The sequence below is a fragment of the Protopterus annectens genome, chromosome 1.part0 (genome assembly GCF_019279795.1).
Source record: "Protopterus annectens isolate FY-2018-M chromosome 1.part0, PAN1.0, whole genome shotgun sequence".
Taxonomy (NCBI): domain Eukaryota; kingdom Metazoa; phylum Chordata; order Ceratodontiformes; family Protopteridae; genus Protopterus; species Protopterus annectens.
In genome coordinates, this window is record NC_056725.1 from 381,737,407 (window position 1) to 381,751,295 (window position 13,889).

Consider the following 13,889-nt stretch of genomic DNA (forward strand, 5'->3'; position numbering starts at 1 on the left):
AGTAATAACCTTGTTGAGGTGCCTCTATGCCCCACCATGCATGATGGACAGAATATATGACACAAGTTACAGAACAGCGGTATGCTCAACATAGCATGTCATGATCTACTTCAGCATGTGTTTGTTAGATTCTACTAGCATATGTATGGTAAGGTCAGAGCATGCAACCCCTGCATATGCTCTATCCCATAATGCCATTGATGCCATCCCCTACAGTTCAAGCAGCTATTGGCTCTCCACCTGATCTAATTGATGATTACCCTTTCAAGATTCCTTCCCACTAGAAATAATGGATGTAGAATCCACTGTATGCATCCCTATATAGTCCAAACAGTGTGGGTTGTAAGCCATGCTGTTAAACGGGCAAATTCATAAGCACATTACTGCTGGCTGCCACCCATGTGACCTGCACCCATGAAGACGTTGTAAGGTAAACACAAAGTACACGTAAGTGTGCCAGTCGTTTGCTTGACCAACACACACACCATGCTACAGACCGGTAATACCCACATTTTTATCTGTCTGTAAACCTCAGCCTCAGGGACTTACTTAATCAGAAAATTAAAAAAATATTACGAGTGACATAACAAAAATATAAGGCAAAATCAGGAATATTCTGCAAAAATCGAAGGCAACTGGAAACTACAAACAGGACTCCCTTCACATGAGAAACAAACAGTACGCCTGACTTTAGGAGCAGTAAAACGGTGGTTTCTACTTGCGTATCTTGTACTGTCTTGTACCTTTTCCAGTCCATCGCAATGCACATCTGCACTATACAGTAGCATGCATTATACTGTAATGGTTATATCTACACTACAGTAGTTAAACGGATTGCTAGCATGAATAAGTTTTGGATGCGGAGCGGTAACTAAGGCGGAACACAGAAGGCGACTGTTATGATGCGGGGTAAGCAGGTGCTGCTGGTTGTGTCGCGCTGTACTGGCATTATGAAGGCGCGTGGCAGTTTTAGCTTCATAAATGAATGATGAGCATCATGAGCCCAAACTGCGTCTACAGTCATGGCTGGAGCCCTCAATGTGTGTAACTAGCAGCTCGCTCTAGTTTCTGAATACAATATTGTTTTCCCTTTACAGGGTTCCAGAATAATAATAATGACTTGGCCGCGGTTTACGTTCAGCCTTTAAAATGAAGGCAGGACATATAATTTCATATTCATACTCTTATTTGGTACAGCCGTAATAAACATATTAGGCTACTTCTGAATAAAATTAATTTTGACAAAAATGACGCAACTTTCTTGAAATTAAGTCTGCATTTGTTTAGACAAAGATAATACAGTGGCAAAGTTTCCCCTTGGTTCGTAGCCAATATCCGAATAGTTTTCATTGCATTATAAATACACGTCTAGACAAGTCAAGAACTCATCTCTTTATCCAGTGCGTGACAATGACACTAAAATCTAACTACCCTTTTTATTTGCAAACGTTTTAAGGCTTTCTGTTAAAAAATTACCAAAAACAGCGAACCGATCTAGTCAAATGTCCACTCTACGGTCCTCGACCCCCAAAAGGCACAGACTTGTTAAATGTAAATTGGCAAAGCCACTTGGTAAAAGGAGCAGTAAAACAAAAACGTACGACCTTAATGACAATGTCACAGACAGTGTTTACAAAAACTCGGTAACCTGGAGATGAGCAGACTCGAAACCTTCCAATATTATTTCCAAGCACTAGAGCAACAATGGGAGATAAAGCAGGCGGCAGTAAGAGATCGCAATCTACAGACAATAAAATACAATCTGGAAGACATAATCAGGTAAATGGTGATGATGCCAAGCATTGCTGATTGTTTTAAGTAACATGCATGTACACTTGGAAAATTATTAGTATGAACCAGATGCTTCAGACATGGGTTGTAGAGGTTGCTTATACACAACACCGTGAATCACACTAGGCACGGAGTTGGTCTAAGGTCAGTTCTGTCTGTATGCATAAATAACTAGGTCCCTAGCTTCTGTTAAATATAATGGATTTTCAGCTGTCCGGTTCCAGGTTACACAATTGTTTTGTAATTAAGAAACTTTGCTCAACAACCCAGTGGCATTATGCAAAAAAGTTTCATTGAAGAAGTTGTTCGCATACAAAGTGGTTAATTGATATCGACACAGATAACATTATCAGCTGGAACAAGATGAATGTAAACCTGGGTAGTTTATTAAAAGATGATATTAGCTGTGTACTCTCATTAAAAGATAATATCAGTGTATTCTGAATCAATGACAGAACTCTATGAAAGAAACTAAGACCTCTGCAACATGTTCACAAGTAATATGCAGTAAATACAAAGGAAATATTTGTAAGTAACATTTGTATTCATTTTCATATTATTTGAATACCACCTCCAGTTTCTCCTGAAAAGAGGCCACTGACCAGGTCAAAAAAGGATAAATAAGTAAAACATAAAGAGTTGTTACAAGGTATATTTTAATAACTTGTTAAAACATTGGAAAGAGATCATACCATAGCGGCGAACCAAGAATATTTGTAATGTTCTCCAAAAGACTGTATTTTTTTTATGTGTCCTGACAATAAATGGCAAAAATGCAGACAGGAAGGGTAGCACATTAAGTCTGAACACCACCCCCACACCAAAAAAAAAGTTCTAGTTGTACATTATTATCCAGCCAAAACAAAAGGCTGTGATGAATCTGTAAGTTATGTCATAACTTCGTGAAGTTAAGAATCCTACAAGTTTGTGTAATTATTAGAACACGTCAAACTTTGATCTTCTTTTTTGTACAGATCATGAAAGTTTCTGTGGTAGCCCTGGGGCATGACCTTTTTTCAGACAGTGAATTTCAGAAGCTGGCAGAATAATTATATAACCTTTTAAATAATTAGATGTGTAACGTTAGTTAATTTTTACTTGTGAGAGATATTTACCATAAACCTTACGTGATAGTGACAAGACTGAGAAGAGTTACTGATAGATCTTTCGGAGGATGATGGAATATCCAATCCTCTAATACACCTCTTCAAATGTTCAACGTTTAACAATTAAAAGCATAAGTATCTTTTATAATGTAATAGTTTCCTTCATTTCATATGAATGCAACCTGATTAGCAAATGTATCTGTAATTGTTAAATGTATATTAAAATTGGTAATGGTAATGAAATGTTAAAAACACATCGCACAGACTCCCTCAATGCACACAGACAAAGTTAAATAAAAGAAAAGACAGCCAAGAGCTGATGGTGATGGCCTTTGTTAACCTAGGTGGCCATGAGTATGCAAAACATTATGTTTAATAGTGTAATTTTTAAGAAAGGAGGTTTGCTGGAAAGGTATGTAGCGAGATTCTGTTGTGGAAATTTTTCTTTTGAAGTGCTGGGGAAAGTGTACATCTTGGTGGATAATATGAAAATCTGCAACATAACTGATGAGCAGTATGAAGTGGTATGAATAAGGAGATTGTCAAAGTCTGAAGAATGGCCAGAATACAAAGAAATGTGGAATAATATATGTTTGTGAACAAAACCCAGGAAAAGGTGCTAAAATAGTAATATCAGATATTTAAGCAAAAACCCATGGTTGGGAGTGGATATCACAGGAATAACCCACAGATGGCATTATTTCAGAAAGAAATTGTTTACCTTTCTTAAATAATGTCTTTGTATAATGACGATGTAGTGTTCCTTTCTGTTCTTCGATGTTTGCTGATGTACTGTGGATGCATATGGAACTTACGTTCCCACACATGCGTAGTACATCAGTGCTTTTCAGGAAAAGCAACAGAGAAAAGAGAATCGCCATTGCTGTTTTTTTCTTTTTTTTAATGGTTTTAATGCAAGAAAACTATACTAAGCCCAACATAATGGAGGGAACAATGGTCCAAAGATAGGGACAGAGTATCTTGCTCTTATGAAGTTAGAAAGTCTGTGGAACAGGAAGTTTTGTTTTAGCGAGCATTTTCTGCAGGATATGAAGCTTAAACTCCAAATGTCTGTCATTATTTAATGACTTCTGTACACAGCGGCTTAGCCAGAAAAGTACATTTTTCATGAGGAAAAGACCAAAACTATGAGGCAAAAATTTGGAGATTCTGTGAAAATCTGTACAGTTGAGATGTATGAGAATCTGTGGAGACTTTAGGAGGGACCAGGAGTGGCCTTAGGTCAACCGGTGCCCTAGGCAAAATGGCTTCAGGGCGCCCCCACCACACCACCCGGTGCCCCCATCCTGTTCTACCTACACCAAATAAATACTTGAAAAGCACCTCTGCTAGAGCGGTGCCCTAGGCAACTGCCTAGTTGGCCTATGCCTAAGGCTGACTATGGGAGGGACAGTGCAAAAATACAAAGAAAATCAGGTACATTTCTGTTTCTCTAGTTTTGCAGGACATACCTGATTTTTCTTGTATTTTGCTCTGCCCTCTAAGGATATACAAATAGAAAAGTCTGGCTGCTCAGTTGTACTTCAGCAGCCGGGCTTTTTTTCTATTGGGATATGTTCAATTTACAGCAGGCATGCTGACTGAGCTGTCCACTCAGCATGCACAGTTTTGAATGGCAACCGTTATTGTATAATATTAAGAACCCTATACTTTGGCAAGGAGTCTGAGAAAGCAGTAACAAAATATTAGGTGATACTGGAATACTAAGTAGGTGGCATTATCAGGGGAAAAAATGACATTGGTATTCTCATGGATCAGACAGCAAGTAACACTTTGTTTGGAATTCTTTGTGTATATCTAAAGAGCCCAGGGTGCATGACAGTTCAGTGAGAACCGACTCATGGAATGGTACACTCATCAAGTCAGACCTCCTCCTCAGAAATGATGTGACCACAGAGGATGGGTATATTCGTTTCCTGGTGTTGGGAGCTTTCTGGGTTAGGGTGTATTTACAATAGTTTGATATATTACTTTTTGTCATTGAAAGGATTTTTCATAAGATAATCTGTAGAGTTAGGGGTAGGTTAGGGTTAAGTTGGGTGTCACTCGTTCATCTCAATTACAAATAATAATAATAAGGCTTGGGGTTTTGTTTATATGCTTTAATATATACAAACACATCAGGGTGGATAGCAGAATCATTAAATATGAATGAACTAGATAACAAACAGAGCTTACATACATACATGTTCACATCTCAACAGCTACCTACAAAATGACAGTCAGGCTCGCACATGCACAGTATTTATACTGTAGTGTAAGCCCTTGGATAGCATCTTAAAGGTTTAATCCTCCCTCTTAAAAAGATTGCCTTTCATGCAAAAGAATATCAGAGATAAGCATGCATTACTATGTACATTAGAAACAAAATACAGTGTTCATGTCCAAGTTGCTTCATATCTCCTACAGGGTTTAGAGATTCGACCATATCTCATGACATAACAGCTGGGACTAGATTTAGCAACATGGACAGTCTGCAGTGCACAGCTCATATCAGGAACTTCTGGATTCGTCATAGGAACAGGAATGTCCTCTGGAACCTCTTCTGGAGTTAGAACACCAGACAACTCCCTCTGGGATAAAGAGTCTTTCTTACAGGCTATTTGCTGTGGTATAGGCTTGGACAGTGGTCTCAAATGTTTCTGATTCCACCTAAAAGTTGCTCCTTCTGATTCTATAATGTATGATCTCAGCTCTGGACCAATATTCTTCACAACACCAGTCCGATCATAACCTTTGGACGTTTGCATCCTTACCACTTCTCCCTGTCATAATGGATTGAGTGGTTTACTGGTCTTATCGTAGTAGGACATCTGGGATAGGTGCTTCTTCAACAGATTGGCTTTCACTGATCTACTGTTCTTGACACATGGAACCAACAATTGATTACTGGGTGGTAATGTGGTTCTAGTTTGTCTCAACAGAAGTTTCTGAGCAGGTGAACAAAGATGTTTATCTTGAGGAACATTTCTGAGATTCTAGAGAATCAGGAAAACATCAGTATTATCTCATTTTGCTTCTCAAGTAACTGTTTTGCACTTTGAACTGCACGTTCTGCCAAACCATTTGACTGGGGGTACTCTGGACTACTTGTAACAGGAGTAAAGTCCCATTCTTCAGGAAATCTTTTGAACTGTTGGCTTGCAAACTGTGTGCCATTGTTAGAAATAATTTTGTGCGGACTTCCATGCACTGTAAAATGATGTTTCATCTTAGTAATGACAGTACTAGTTGCTAAGCTATGAAGTAAGTTAATGTCCCCCCCAATCAATTTCATAGTTACATCAAATAATGGCACAGAAATCGCTCTCGACACTACCACCAAACTCCTCGGTGTAACAATAGATACCAATCTCAACTTTGACACACACATTAACTCAACTATTAAATCAGTTAATAGAAAACTTGGATTCCTTTATACAATCAAGCCCTTTCTCACAGCCTCAGCTAAGATTTCTATTGCCCAAACCCACCTCATTTCCACCCTTCTCTGTGCCTCCCCTATCTATACTAACCTATCCAAAAGTAATCTGAATAAACTAGCAACCTCCTACAACAACATAACCAAATTTGCCACCGGTGCCCCTTTCCGTACCCACCACTGCCATAATCTTAAACTTCTAGGATGGCTAGAAGTACAAAATCAACTACTTTTCGAGCAACTCATTTTTATCCACATGATTTTACATCATCCTACAAATACTCCCATACTCTGTAACCTTTTCAATTCTTATAAAAATCTACTAACCCTAAGAACTGCTAAAAAGCTACACGTAGCCACCATAAAATCCAACAACAAATCCGGGGGCTGCCTGTTCTCAAATGCTGTTGGCAATTCTTGGAACAAACTTCCAAGAGAAATAATATCCCTTACTTCCACCAACCTTTTCAAGAAACAATTGAAAATCTTCATTAAGAACCAATGGCTCTGCCCCTGCTCCAATCCTGACTGATACTATTCTCCCTTGTCTAAATACTTCTCAGTTAAAACATTTTTTTCTGATACTTTATCCTCTACGTTTGACTTGAATCAATATTTTTTTTGCCTCCTTACTGTGCTGTGTAAACCCATGTACATTAAATGTTTTTTATACAAACTGTAAAATAACAACATCTTTTTCCTATGTGTAGCCTAATAACTGTTGCTAAAACATTTTTGCCAATCAGTTGCATACTTATGTAATTGTTTTGTGTTTTCTACTGCTTTTTTTGTGGACTCTATTTGTAAAAAATCTTTTTTTCTTTTTTCCTGGAGCTTTTCTCCTCGGACCTCTACTGAAAATGGACATATATCCAGTTAGACTAGTCCGGTCAACAAATGTAAAATAAAATAAATAAAATAAAATAAATATCAAACCAACTGGAGTAAGTCTACTAACACCAAATAATGTTGACTATTCCCCTCGAAGATATCAGCGGCTACTATTGACCAAGGTAGTTCCGAAATCTGATTAAGCTGAAGTGGTTCTTTCTGTTGATGAGGCTTTGTACTATTACATACTGAACAAGAAGAAAGAGCTGTCTCAATGTCTTCTGACATAGAAGGCCAAAGTACTATCTTTCTCACCCTTCTTTAGGTAGATTCGGTTCCTGGGTGACCACGATGCAAGATAGTAATGTATTCAGGTTGCAAGGACTTTGGAACAATGACTTTCAGACCTTTCTTAATTATAGCTTTGTTAGACAAAATCTCATTTCTGTATGGAAAATAAGGTTGCAGTACTTGAGGTAAACTACAGTGAACTGACAGCCATCCTTGATTGATAAAGTGGTTGAGCCTTTGTTAAACTGGATTTGTGGCTGTGTGTTCTCTCAGCTCACCAAGATGTGTCGAAGAAAAATTACTCACTTCCATGACTTCAAAATCATCAAGTGATTGAGAATCTTGCTTGTCATATTGTTCAGTGGTATTTCTGGGTGATCTAGATAGTGTATCAGCAAGATAAAGAAGTTTGCCTTTCTTGTAGACAAGATTAAATTCATACTTTTGCAATCTCAGCATTATATGTTGCAGTCCGACTGAAGCTAAATGCATTGGCTTTCTCGGAATAGTGAGTATTTGTTGGTGATTTGTTTAGATCTGGATAGGTCTACCATCAACATAATCATGAAACTTCGAACATGCAAACATAATTGCCAAAAGCTCTTTCTCGATCTGGGCATACTGCTGTTCAGTTTGGGTAAGATTTCTCGATGCATAGGCAACAGGTTGACCCTCTTGCAGAATAACTGCACCAAGTCCAAATTATGAAACATCACAAGAAAGTGTAACTGACTTGTAAACATCATAGTATCTGAGTGTCGGCGGACTGGCAATTCTCAGTTTCTGGACATCACATGCTCTTTGTTGTTATAACCAAGACCAGGATACATCTTTACATGTCAGCTCTCTGAGTGCTGCTGAAATGTGGTTCGAGTCTGGAATGAACCCGCCTAGGTAGTTGACCATGCCAAGAAAACACTGCAGGGCTTGAACATTGTGTGGAGATGGCATCTTGAGAATGGTTGTTTGGTTTGAAGGATCTGGTCTTAGGCCTGTGATCTTAAATAAATGACCAACAAAAGGAACTTCTTGTAGCCTGAATTTGAATTTCTGTGCATTGATCTTAAGATGCTCTTGACATGCCCTTTCTAACTTTTCTGAGGTCTCTGTCATGCTTGGCTTCATCATGACCTTTTATTAGTATGTCATCTACTATAATAGCACAAGGATACCCAGAAAAAATATGCTCCACTGCAAGCTGAAAGATTTCATTTGCAGAATTTGTCCCAAATGGCATTCTCAAAAATCTGTACCTGCCAAACTGAGTACTAAATGTAGTGAGCAATGAGGATTTTTGTCGAGCTGAATTTGCCAAAATTAACTCTTTGCTTCTAAGACAGAAAAAATAGTGGCATTTGGCACTAAGGTTGTGACTTCTTCGACTGTGCACATTGGATAATGAGGTCTTTTTAGTGCTTTGTTCAAATCTCATGGATAAGTACATATTCTGATGTCATCTGAGCTTTTCTTATGAGCTACTACCATGGAAGATACCCATTCTGTTGGAATTTCCAATGGACAAATTGCACCATGTCACACCATTTTATCAACTTGGCTTTGACTCAGTCCTGCATGGCCGTTGGAACTTTGCTTCTTGGCCTGATAACTGGACTGACTTCTGGGTCTAACTTCATGGAGTACACAAATGGAAATTTGCCTAGTTTATCTTAGAAAACATCAGCATAGGTAGAAAAAATGTGCTGGGAAAATTAGAGTAGTGGTCTTTTAAGCTAACATGATGGACTCCCTTGTTAAATGAAATTAGTCCCATTTTCAGAGTCTTTGAGCCCTAATAATGACTAAACATGCCTCATGAACACATAAAATAATAAGCCGTAGCTTCTTCTACTCTGCTGGAAGTAACGTGACAGCACTACTGAGCCTTCAGTTTGAATTTCTTCACCTCCTTAAGCAACAAGTTTTGCGCACCTTGCAAAATGAAGCCTTTCACCTTTACATACTCTAGCAAATGTTTCTGCAGACATAACATTGCACTTGAAACCTGTATCAACTTTGAGGTCTGTGGGTTTGCCAGTTATCTGAATAGTACAAAATACTTAATTCTTGCCCCTTAAATCAACTGCATTGACAGTTTCATGATGCACTGACACACCATCAACATAAAGAGCAGGCTTGTCACAGTCTAGCTGAGCAACTCATTTCTTAAAATGTTTCCTTTTAATGAAAGAATGTGGGCCTTTAGATTTACAAAATCTTTTGAAATTATTCCATTTATAACATGTGTACCATTGTTGACCAAAAGCTAAACACTTTTCCCTTTATTTTATTCATTTTATGTAACTGGACTTTATTATTTCAAACTTTCTCCATAGTAATTAGAAATTTTTTATCAGTATCGTACATATTTGCTTATGTGAGTGTTATTTAAAGTGTTCTGTATGCCTCGTTTCATATTATGCAAGTAAGAAATAGTGCTGAGCAAGTTTTAATACCTGAAATTCGTTTCTCGACTGTTTTATGAAGTATGCACAGTCTTGGGATGGTCCACTGTTGTATATTCCATCAACATCTGGATAAGTGCCATAAATTGTTTTCACCAAGACATTTTAAACTTCATGCCTCTTTAGTATGCCGATTCTGACTTTAAGCCCTTTAGATATGTCGTTTCTGATATCATGACCTTTTGGATATGCCACTTCTGACACCATGTCACTTGTTCTTCTCTATTACAAATAATAAGAAGGCTTGGGGTTTCATTCAGATGCTTTAATATATACAAACTCATCAGGATGAATAACAGCATCATTAAATGTGAAAGAACTAGATAAAAAACAGAGGCTACATACATATATGTTCACATCTCAACAGCTACCTACAAAATATCAGTCAGACTTGCACGTGCTCAATATTTACACTCTAGTGCAAGCAATTGGATAGCTTCTTAAAGGTATATACACACATATTGATCTACATTGCAGAAGTTTTTTTTTTCCCATGTCTACTAATCCTACCCCCTGCCTCTTCTCCAGTCCCAGTGCTATACATTCATACCTTCCAAATTTCCAGAGTTTTGCAGAATGTTCACAGTTTTGCCTCATATTTTTGGTCTGTTCCTTATACAATTTGTGGCTTCCTGGCAAATCATGATGGCACTAAATAATGACAGACATTTGAGTTTCAGACTTTATATTCTATGTGGGCGGCGCAGTGGTGCAGTGGTTAACATTGTCGCCTCACAGCAAGAGGTTCTCCGGTTTGATTGTCGGCTAGGGTGCCTTCCGTGTGGAGTTTGCATGTTTTCCCTGTGTTCGCGTGGGTTTCCTCCGGGTACTCCGGTTTCCTCCCACATTCCAAAGACATGCATCTGGAGCGTTTTTCCCCGGGCCTCCGCTGAAAACAGGCTCTGTGGAACCTAGTCGGACTTTCCCGGTCAACAAATGATAAGTAAGTAAGTATATTCTACATTAAGACCGAATCTAGTATTCTAGAAATTTTCTAAGTTTAAGAGCAATAGGTAAAATCTGTATCTGATTTTGAATATTTGCCCCACTATTATGTTTGGCTTTGTCTACATTTCTTGCACAAGAGGTTGAGAGGTACATATACATTACCTTACATAATTCCCCCTTACCCTAACTGTTCCATTGAATAAGACACTCATATATATGTTACATACACTAGAGGACACATACAAAGCAAAATCTATCCCCTTATTTAGCCTTTACTCTAATTATAACCTACAAGCACTTGCACACCCACTCCTACCCTTAATGCTGAAAATTTGGTTATATCAAAAAAGTTTCAATGTTAACACAAACTCTGGCTTACAACTGCAAGCTCATCCCATACAGAAAAGGAACATGATTTTCCACCTTTCACAAACTATTGCACTCTACGAAGAGTGCTTTTGACAAATTCAGACTCTATTGCACTCTGCTGACAAAGTGAGCATTTGATAGAGAGTACTGCAGCTGCCCTAATATATAGCTTTGGCCAATAACACAAATAAAAAAGCAAGTAAACTACACAAAATCTGCACAATTATCCTCTGATGTTCTGAGAGCTGATTATAAGCATGGTATGCATCTAGTACACATGCTGCAAAAATCTACTTAAATGTACAATAAACTTTTCAGAGAGAGTAGCATATGGACACACACACACACACACACACACACACACACACACACACACACACACACACACACACACACGTGACAACAGCTAGCATTTGAGGTTTGAAGGTCTGCACAGCCCAAACAGAACTATGAGCATAGGAAAACTACATATTAAATCTGCATCACTAAAACAAGTTATTGTATTTACTCTCTAAAATGGCACACATATAAGAAAAGTACCTGGGGCACAGTTTTCAGTAATAAGTGATAAGGTACTAAGTCGCAGCACACTGGCAATTCCAGTGTTCCAAAGGGAAAATCCTATGATTTCATGAAGACTTTACCTGAAGTTCCTGCTTTTTAGTGACTGTCACTTTGCTAATTCATCAAAGTCACTATATCCCTTTTCACTAGATGCTGTGATCTTGGAGGTGATTTTATTGAAGTGGCGTGCAGGGCAGTCACCTCTTATGGGGAAAAAATCTTCGGTGTCCTGTCTTTTTGTGGGATTATTAATTAGAAGAGTGAGGGTTGCATTGTCACTCTTCTCAAAGACAGTCCTCTCAAAACTGATTTTGCATCTAGTGTACTGGTTTATGGATGTCTAAATATACGTATCAAATAAGGATGAGTTTTCAGCCTTCCTTGAAGTGCTGTCTAATCCACTTTGATTGGACCAGTGTTTGGTGATTTATGTATCCACCAAAGAGGGCATTTCCACATTTTCTATCTTTACAAATATAAGAAAAAAGAAATGTATATGCCATTAATCACCAAATCCTATGAAAGAGGAGGTCATGGGGGGAACAATCTTATGGAAATGACCTTTCTGGTTACATATAAAGCATACGTGTTGTATGGCTGACCTCCTGATCTTGAGACCAGGGGTTTCTTTAGATGATGGTGTTTTTGTTGGGCTGTATTATTGGAAAGAATACTTAGAAGCTGCTCCTGAATGAGAGTCTCAATAACGCCTGGTTCACATTTGTAATGACGTTTTATTCACCTAAACACGGTTTATTTAATTTCTAGTCTGTTGTCTTGGGTTAGGTATCCAGGATAAAATTTCACTGATTGAAAGCTACTTCAGTAGCCCTTAGCCTTAAATCAAGATGTAATGTAATTGCAGCTTATGTTTTTTGTCATTTTTTTGTTCTGCCAAATAAATTCTACTGAACTGGCATATTAACCCAGAAACATCCATTGGTTCTTTAGACACAGAACAAACAAAACAGATAACAAAAATACTAAACATCGATTGCTTGTAATACCAACACTGGGCACCAAGTGAAGATTATTCATAAATGTACTGCAACCAAGACCACAGGTGTCATTATGTAGCCAAAAATCCTTATAATCATTGTTAAAAATTAGTGTAAGGGGTCTAGTTCTTCATTGTAAGAGTTTTCAAGAATGGATCTGGCATGCTAAGTTTGATGCTCCACAGCTCCTTCATATAGGTAGTTAGGTCAATGAAAGTACAGGCTGCCCAATATTTCTCTCTTTTTATGATGCATTTTTTTTAGCAACAAGAAGCATTAGATTTAACAAACTCAATGACGAGGGAGGCAGCATAGAAGCAGCAGTGCAGAAGTGATTCCCAAAAGAAATATTGATTTAGTGAGTACCACTTTATTATGCCAAATACAAGAACAAACCTTCTGAATCGTCTGTTTATATTCCATCATTACAGTGCATTTCCAAAGTATATGCGACCAGTCTCCAAAATACTTGCCAAACATCCTAACAAACAGAGGGGGCATTGTGAAGCAGTCTAACAAGCCTGGCTGGAGAATAACAATATTTAAACTGGTATTGCCAGCCAAAAAATTGAAATCTCTAAGAACGAGTAGCATATCAGGGTAATATGGGTATTTTAAAACTATTTGTACTTGTCAGTGTAAATAAATTGGGCAACATAGAATGCCAATGCCATCCTATAGTAGCAGTTAGTAATTATTTCTTACATAATGTTGGAATCATGTTGCATTGTTATTTAACTAAATTTGTAATAACTTTAGATTCCTACATAAAAGACTCTTTTGACTTCTTAGATAAGATTAAATGTGTATTTTGGGAGGAGATTATTACTGGATCACATTAGATGTTAAGAGCCTGTACACAAATATTAGACACTCAGTAGGTACTGAGGCCCTTAAATTCTTTTTGGGTGCAGTCCAGTTTCAAATTACATTATTGAATTAATTTATTTTAGTTTAGTTAATAATTATTTTGAATTTAACCAGGTAGTTTATCAACAAATACAAGGTACAGCTGTGGGAGCTCCATTTGCCCCAATGTATGCTAACCTGGTTATGGGATATTTTGAAATTATTTTTTATATAGATT

General features: G+C 37.7%; 1 protein-coding gene across 2 annotated transcripts in view; it reads left to right on the forward strand.

Annotated features, from left to right (window-relative positions):
* The first annotated feature begins 939 nt into the window (after nt 1-939).
* Nucleotides 940-13,889, forward strand: part of STPG4 (sperm-tail PG-rich repeat containing 4) — a 368,777-nt gene continuing 355,827 nt past the window's right edge. Inside the window, exon 1 of one of the 2 annotated variants that reach the window (XM_044060218.1) lies at nt 940-1,779. In XM_044060218.1, coding sequence (XP_043916153.1) covers nt 1,705-1,779 — 75 coding nt within the window. In that variant the 5' untranslated portion in view covers nt 940-1,704. The remainder of the gene's footprint in view (nt 1,780-13,889) is intronic. The other variant, XM_044060211.1, reaches the window with a different exon arrangement.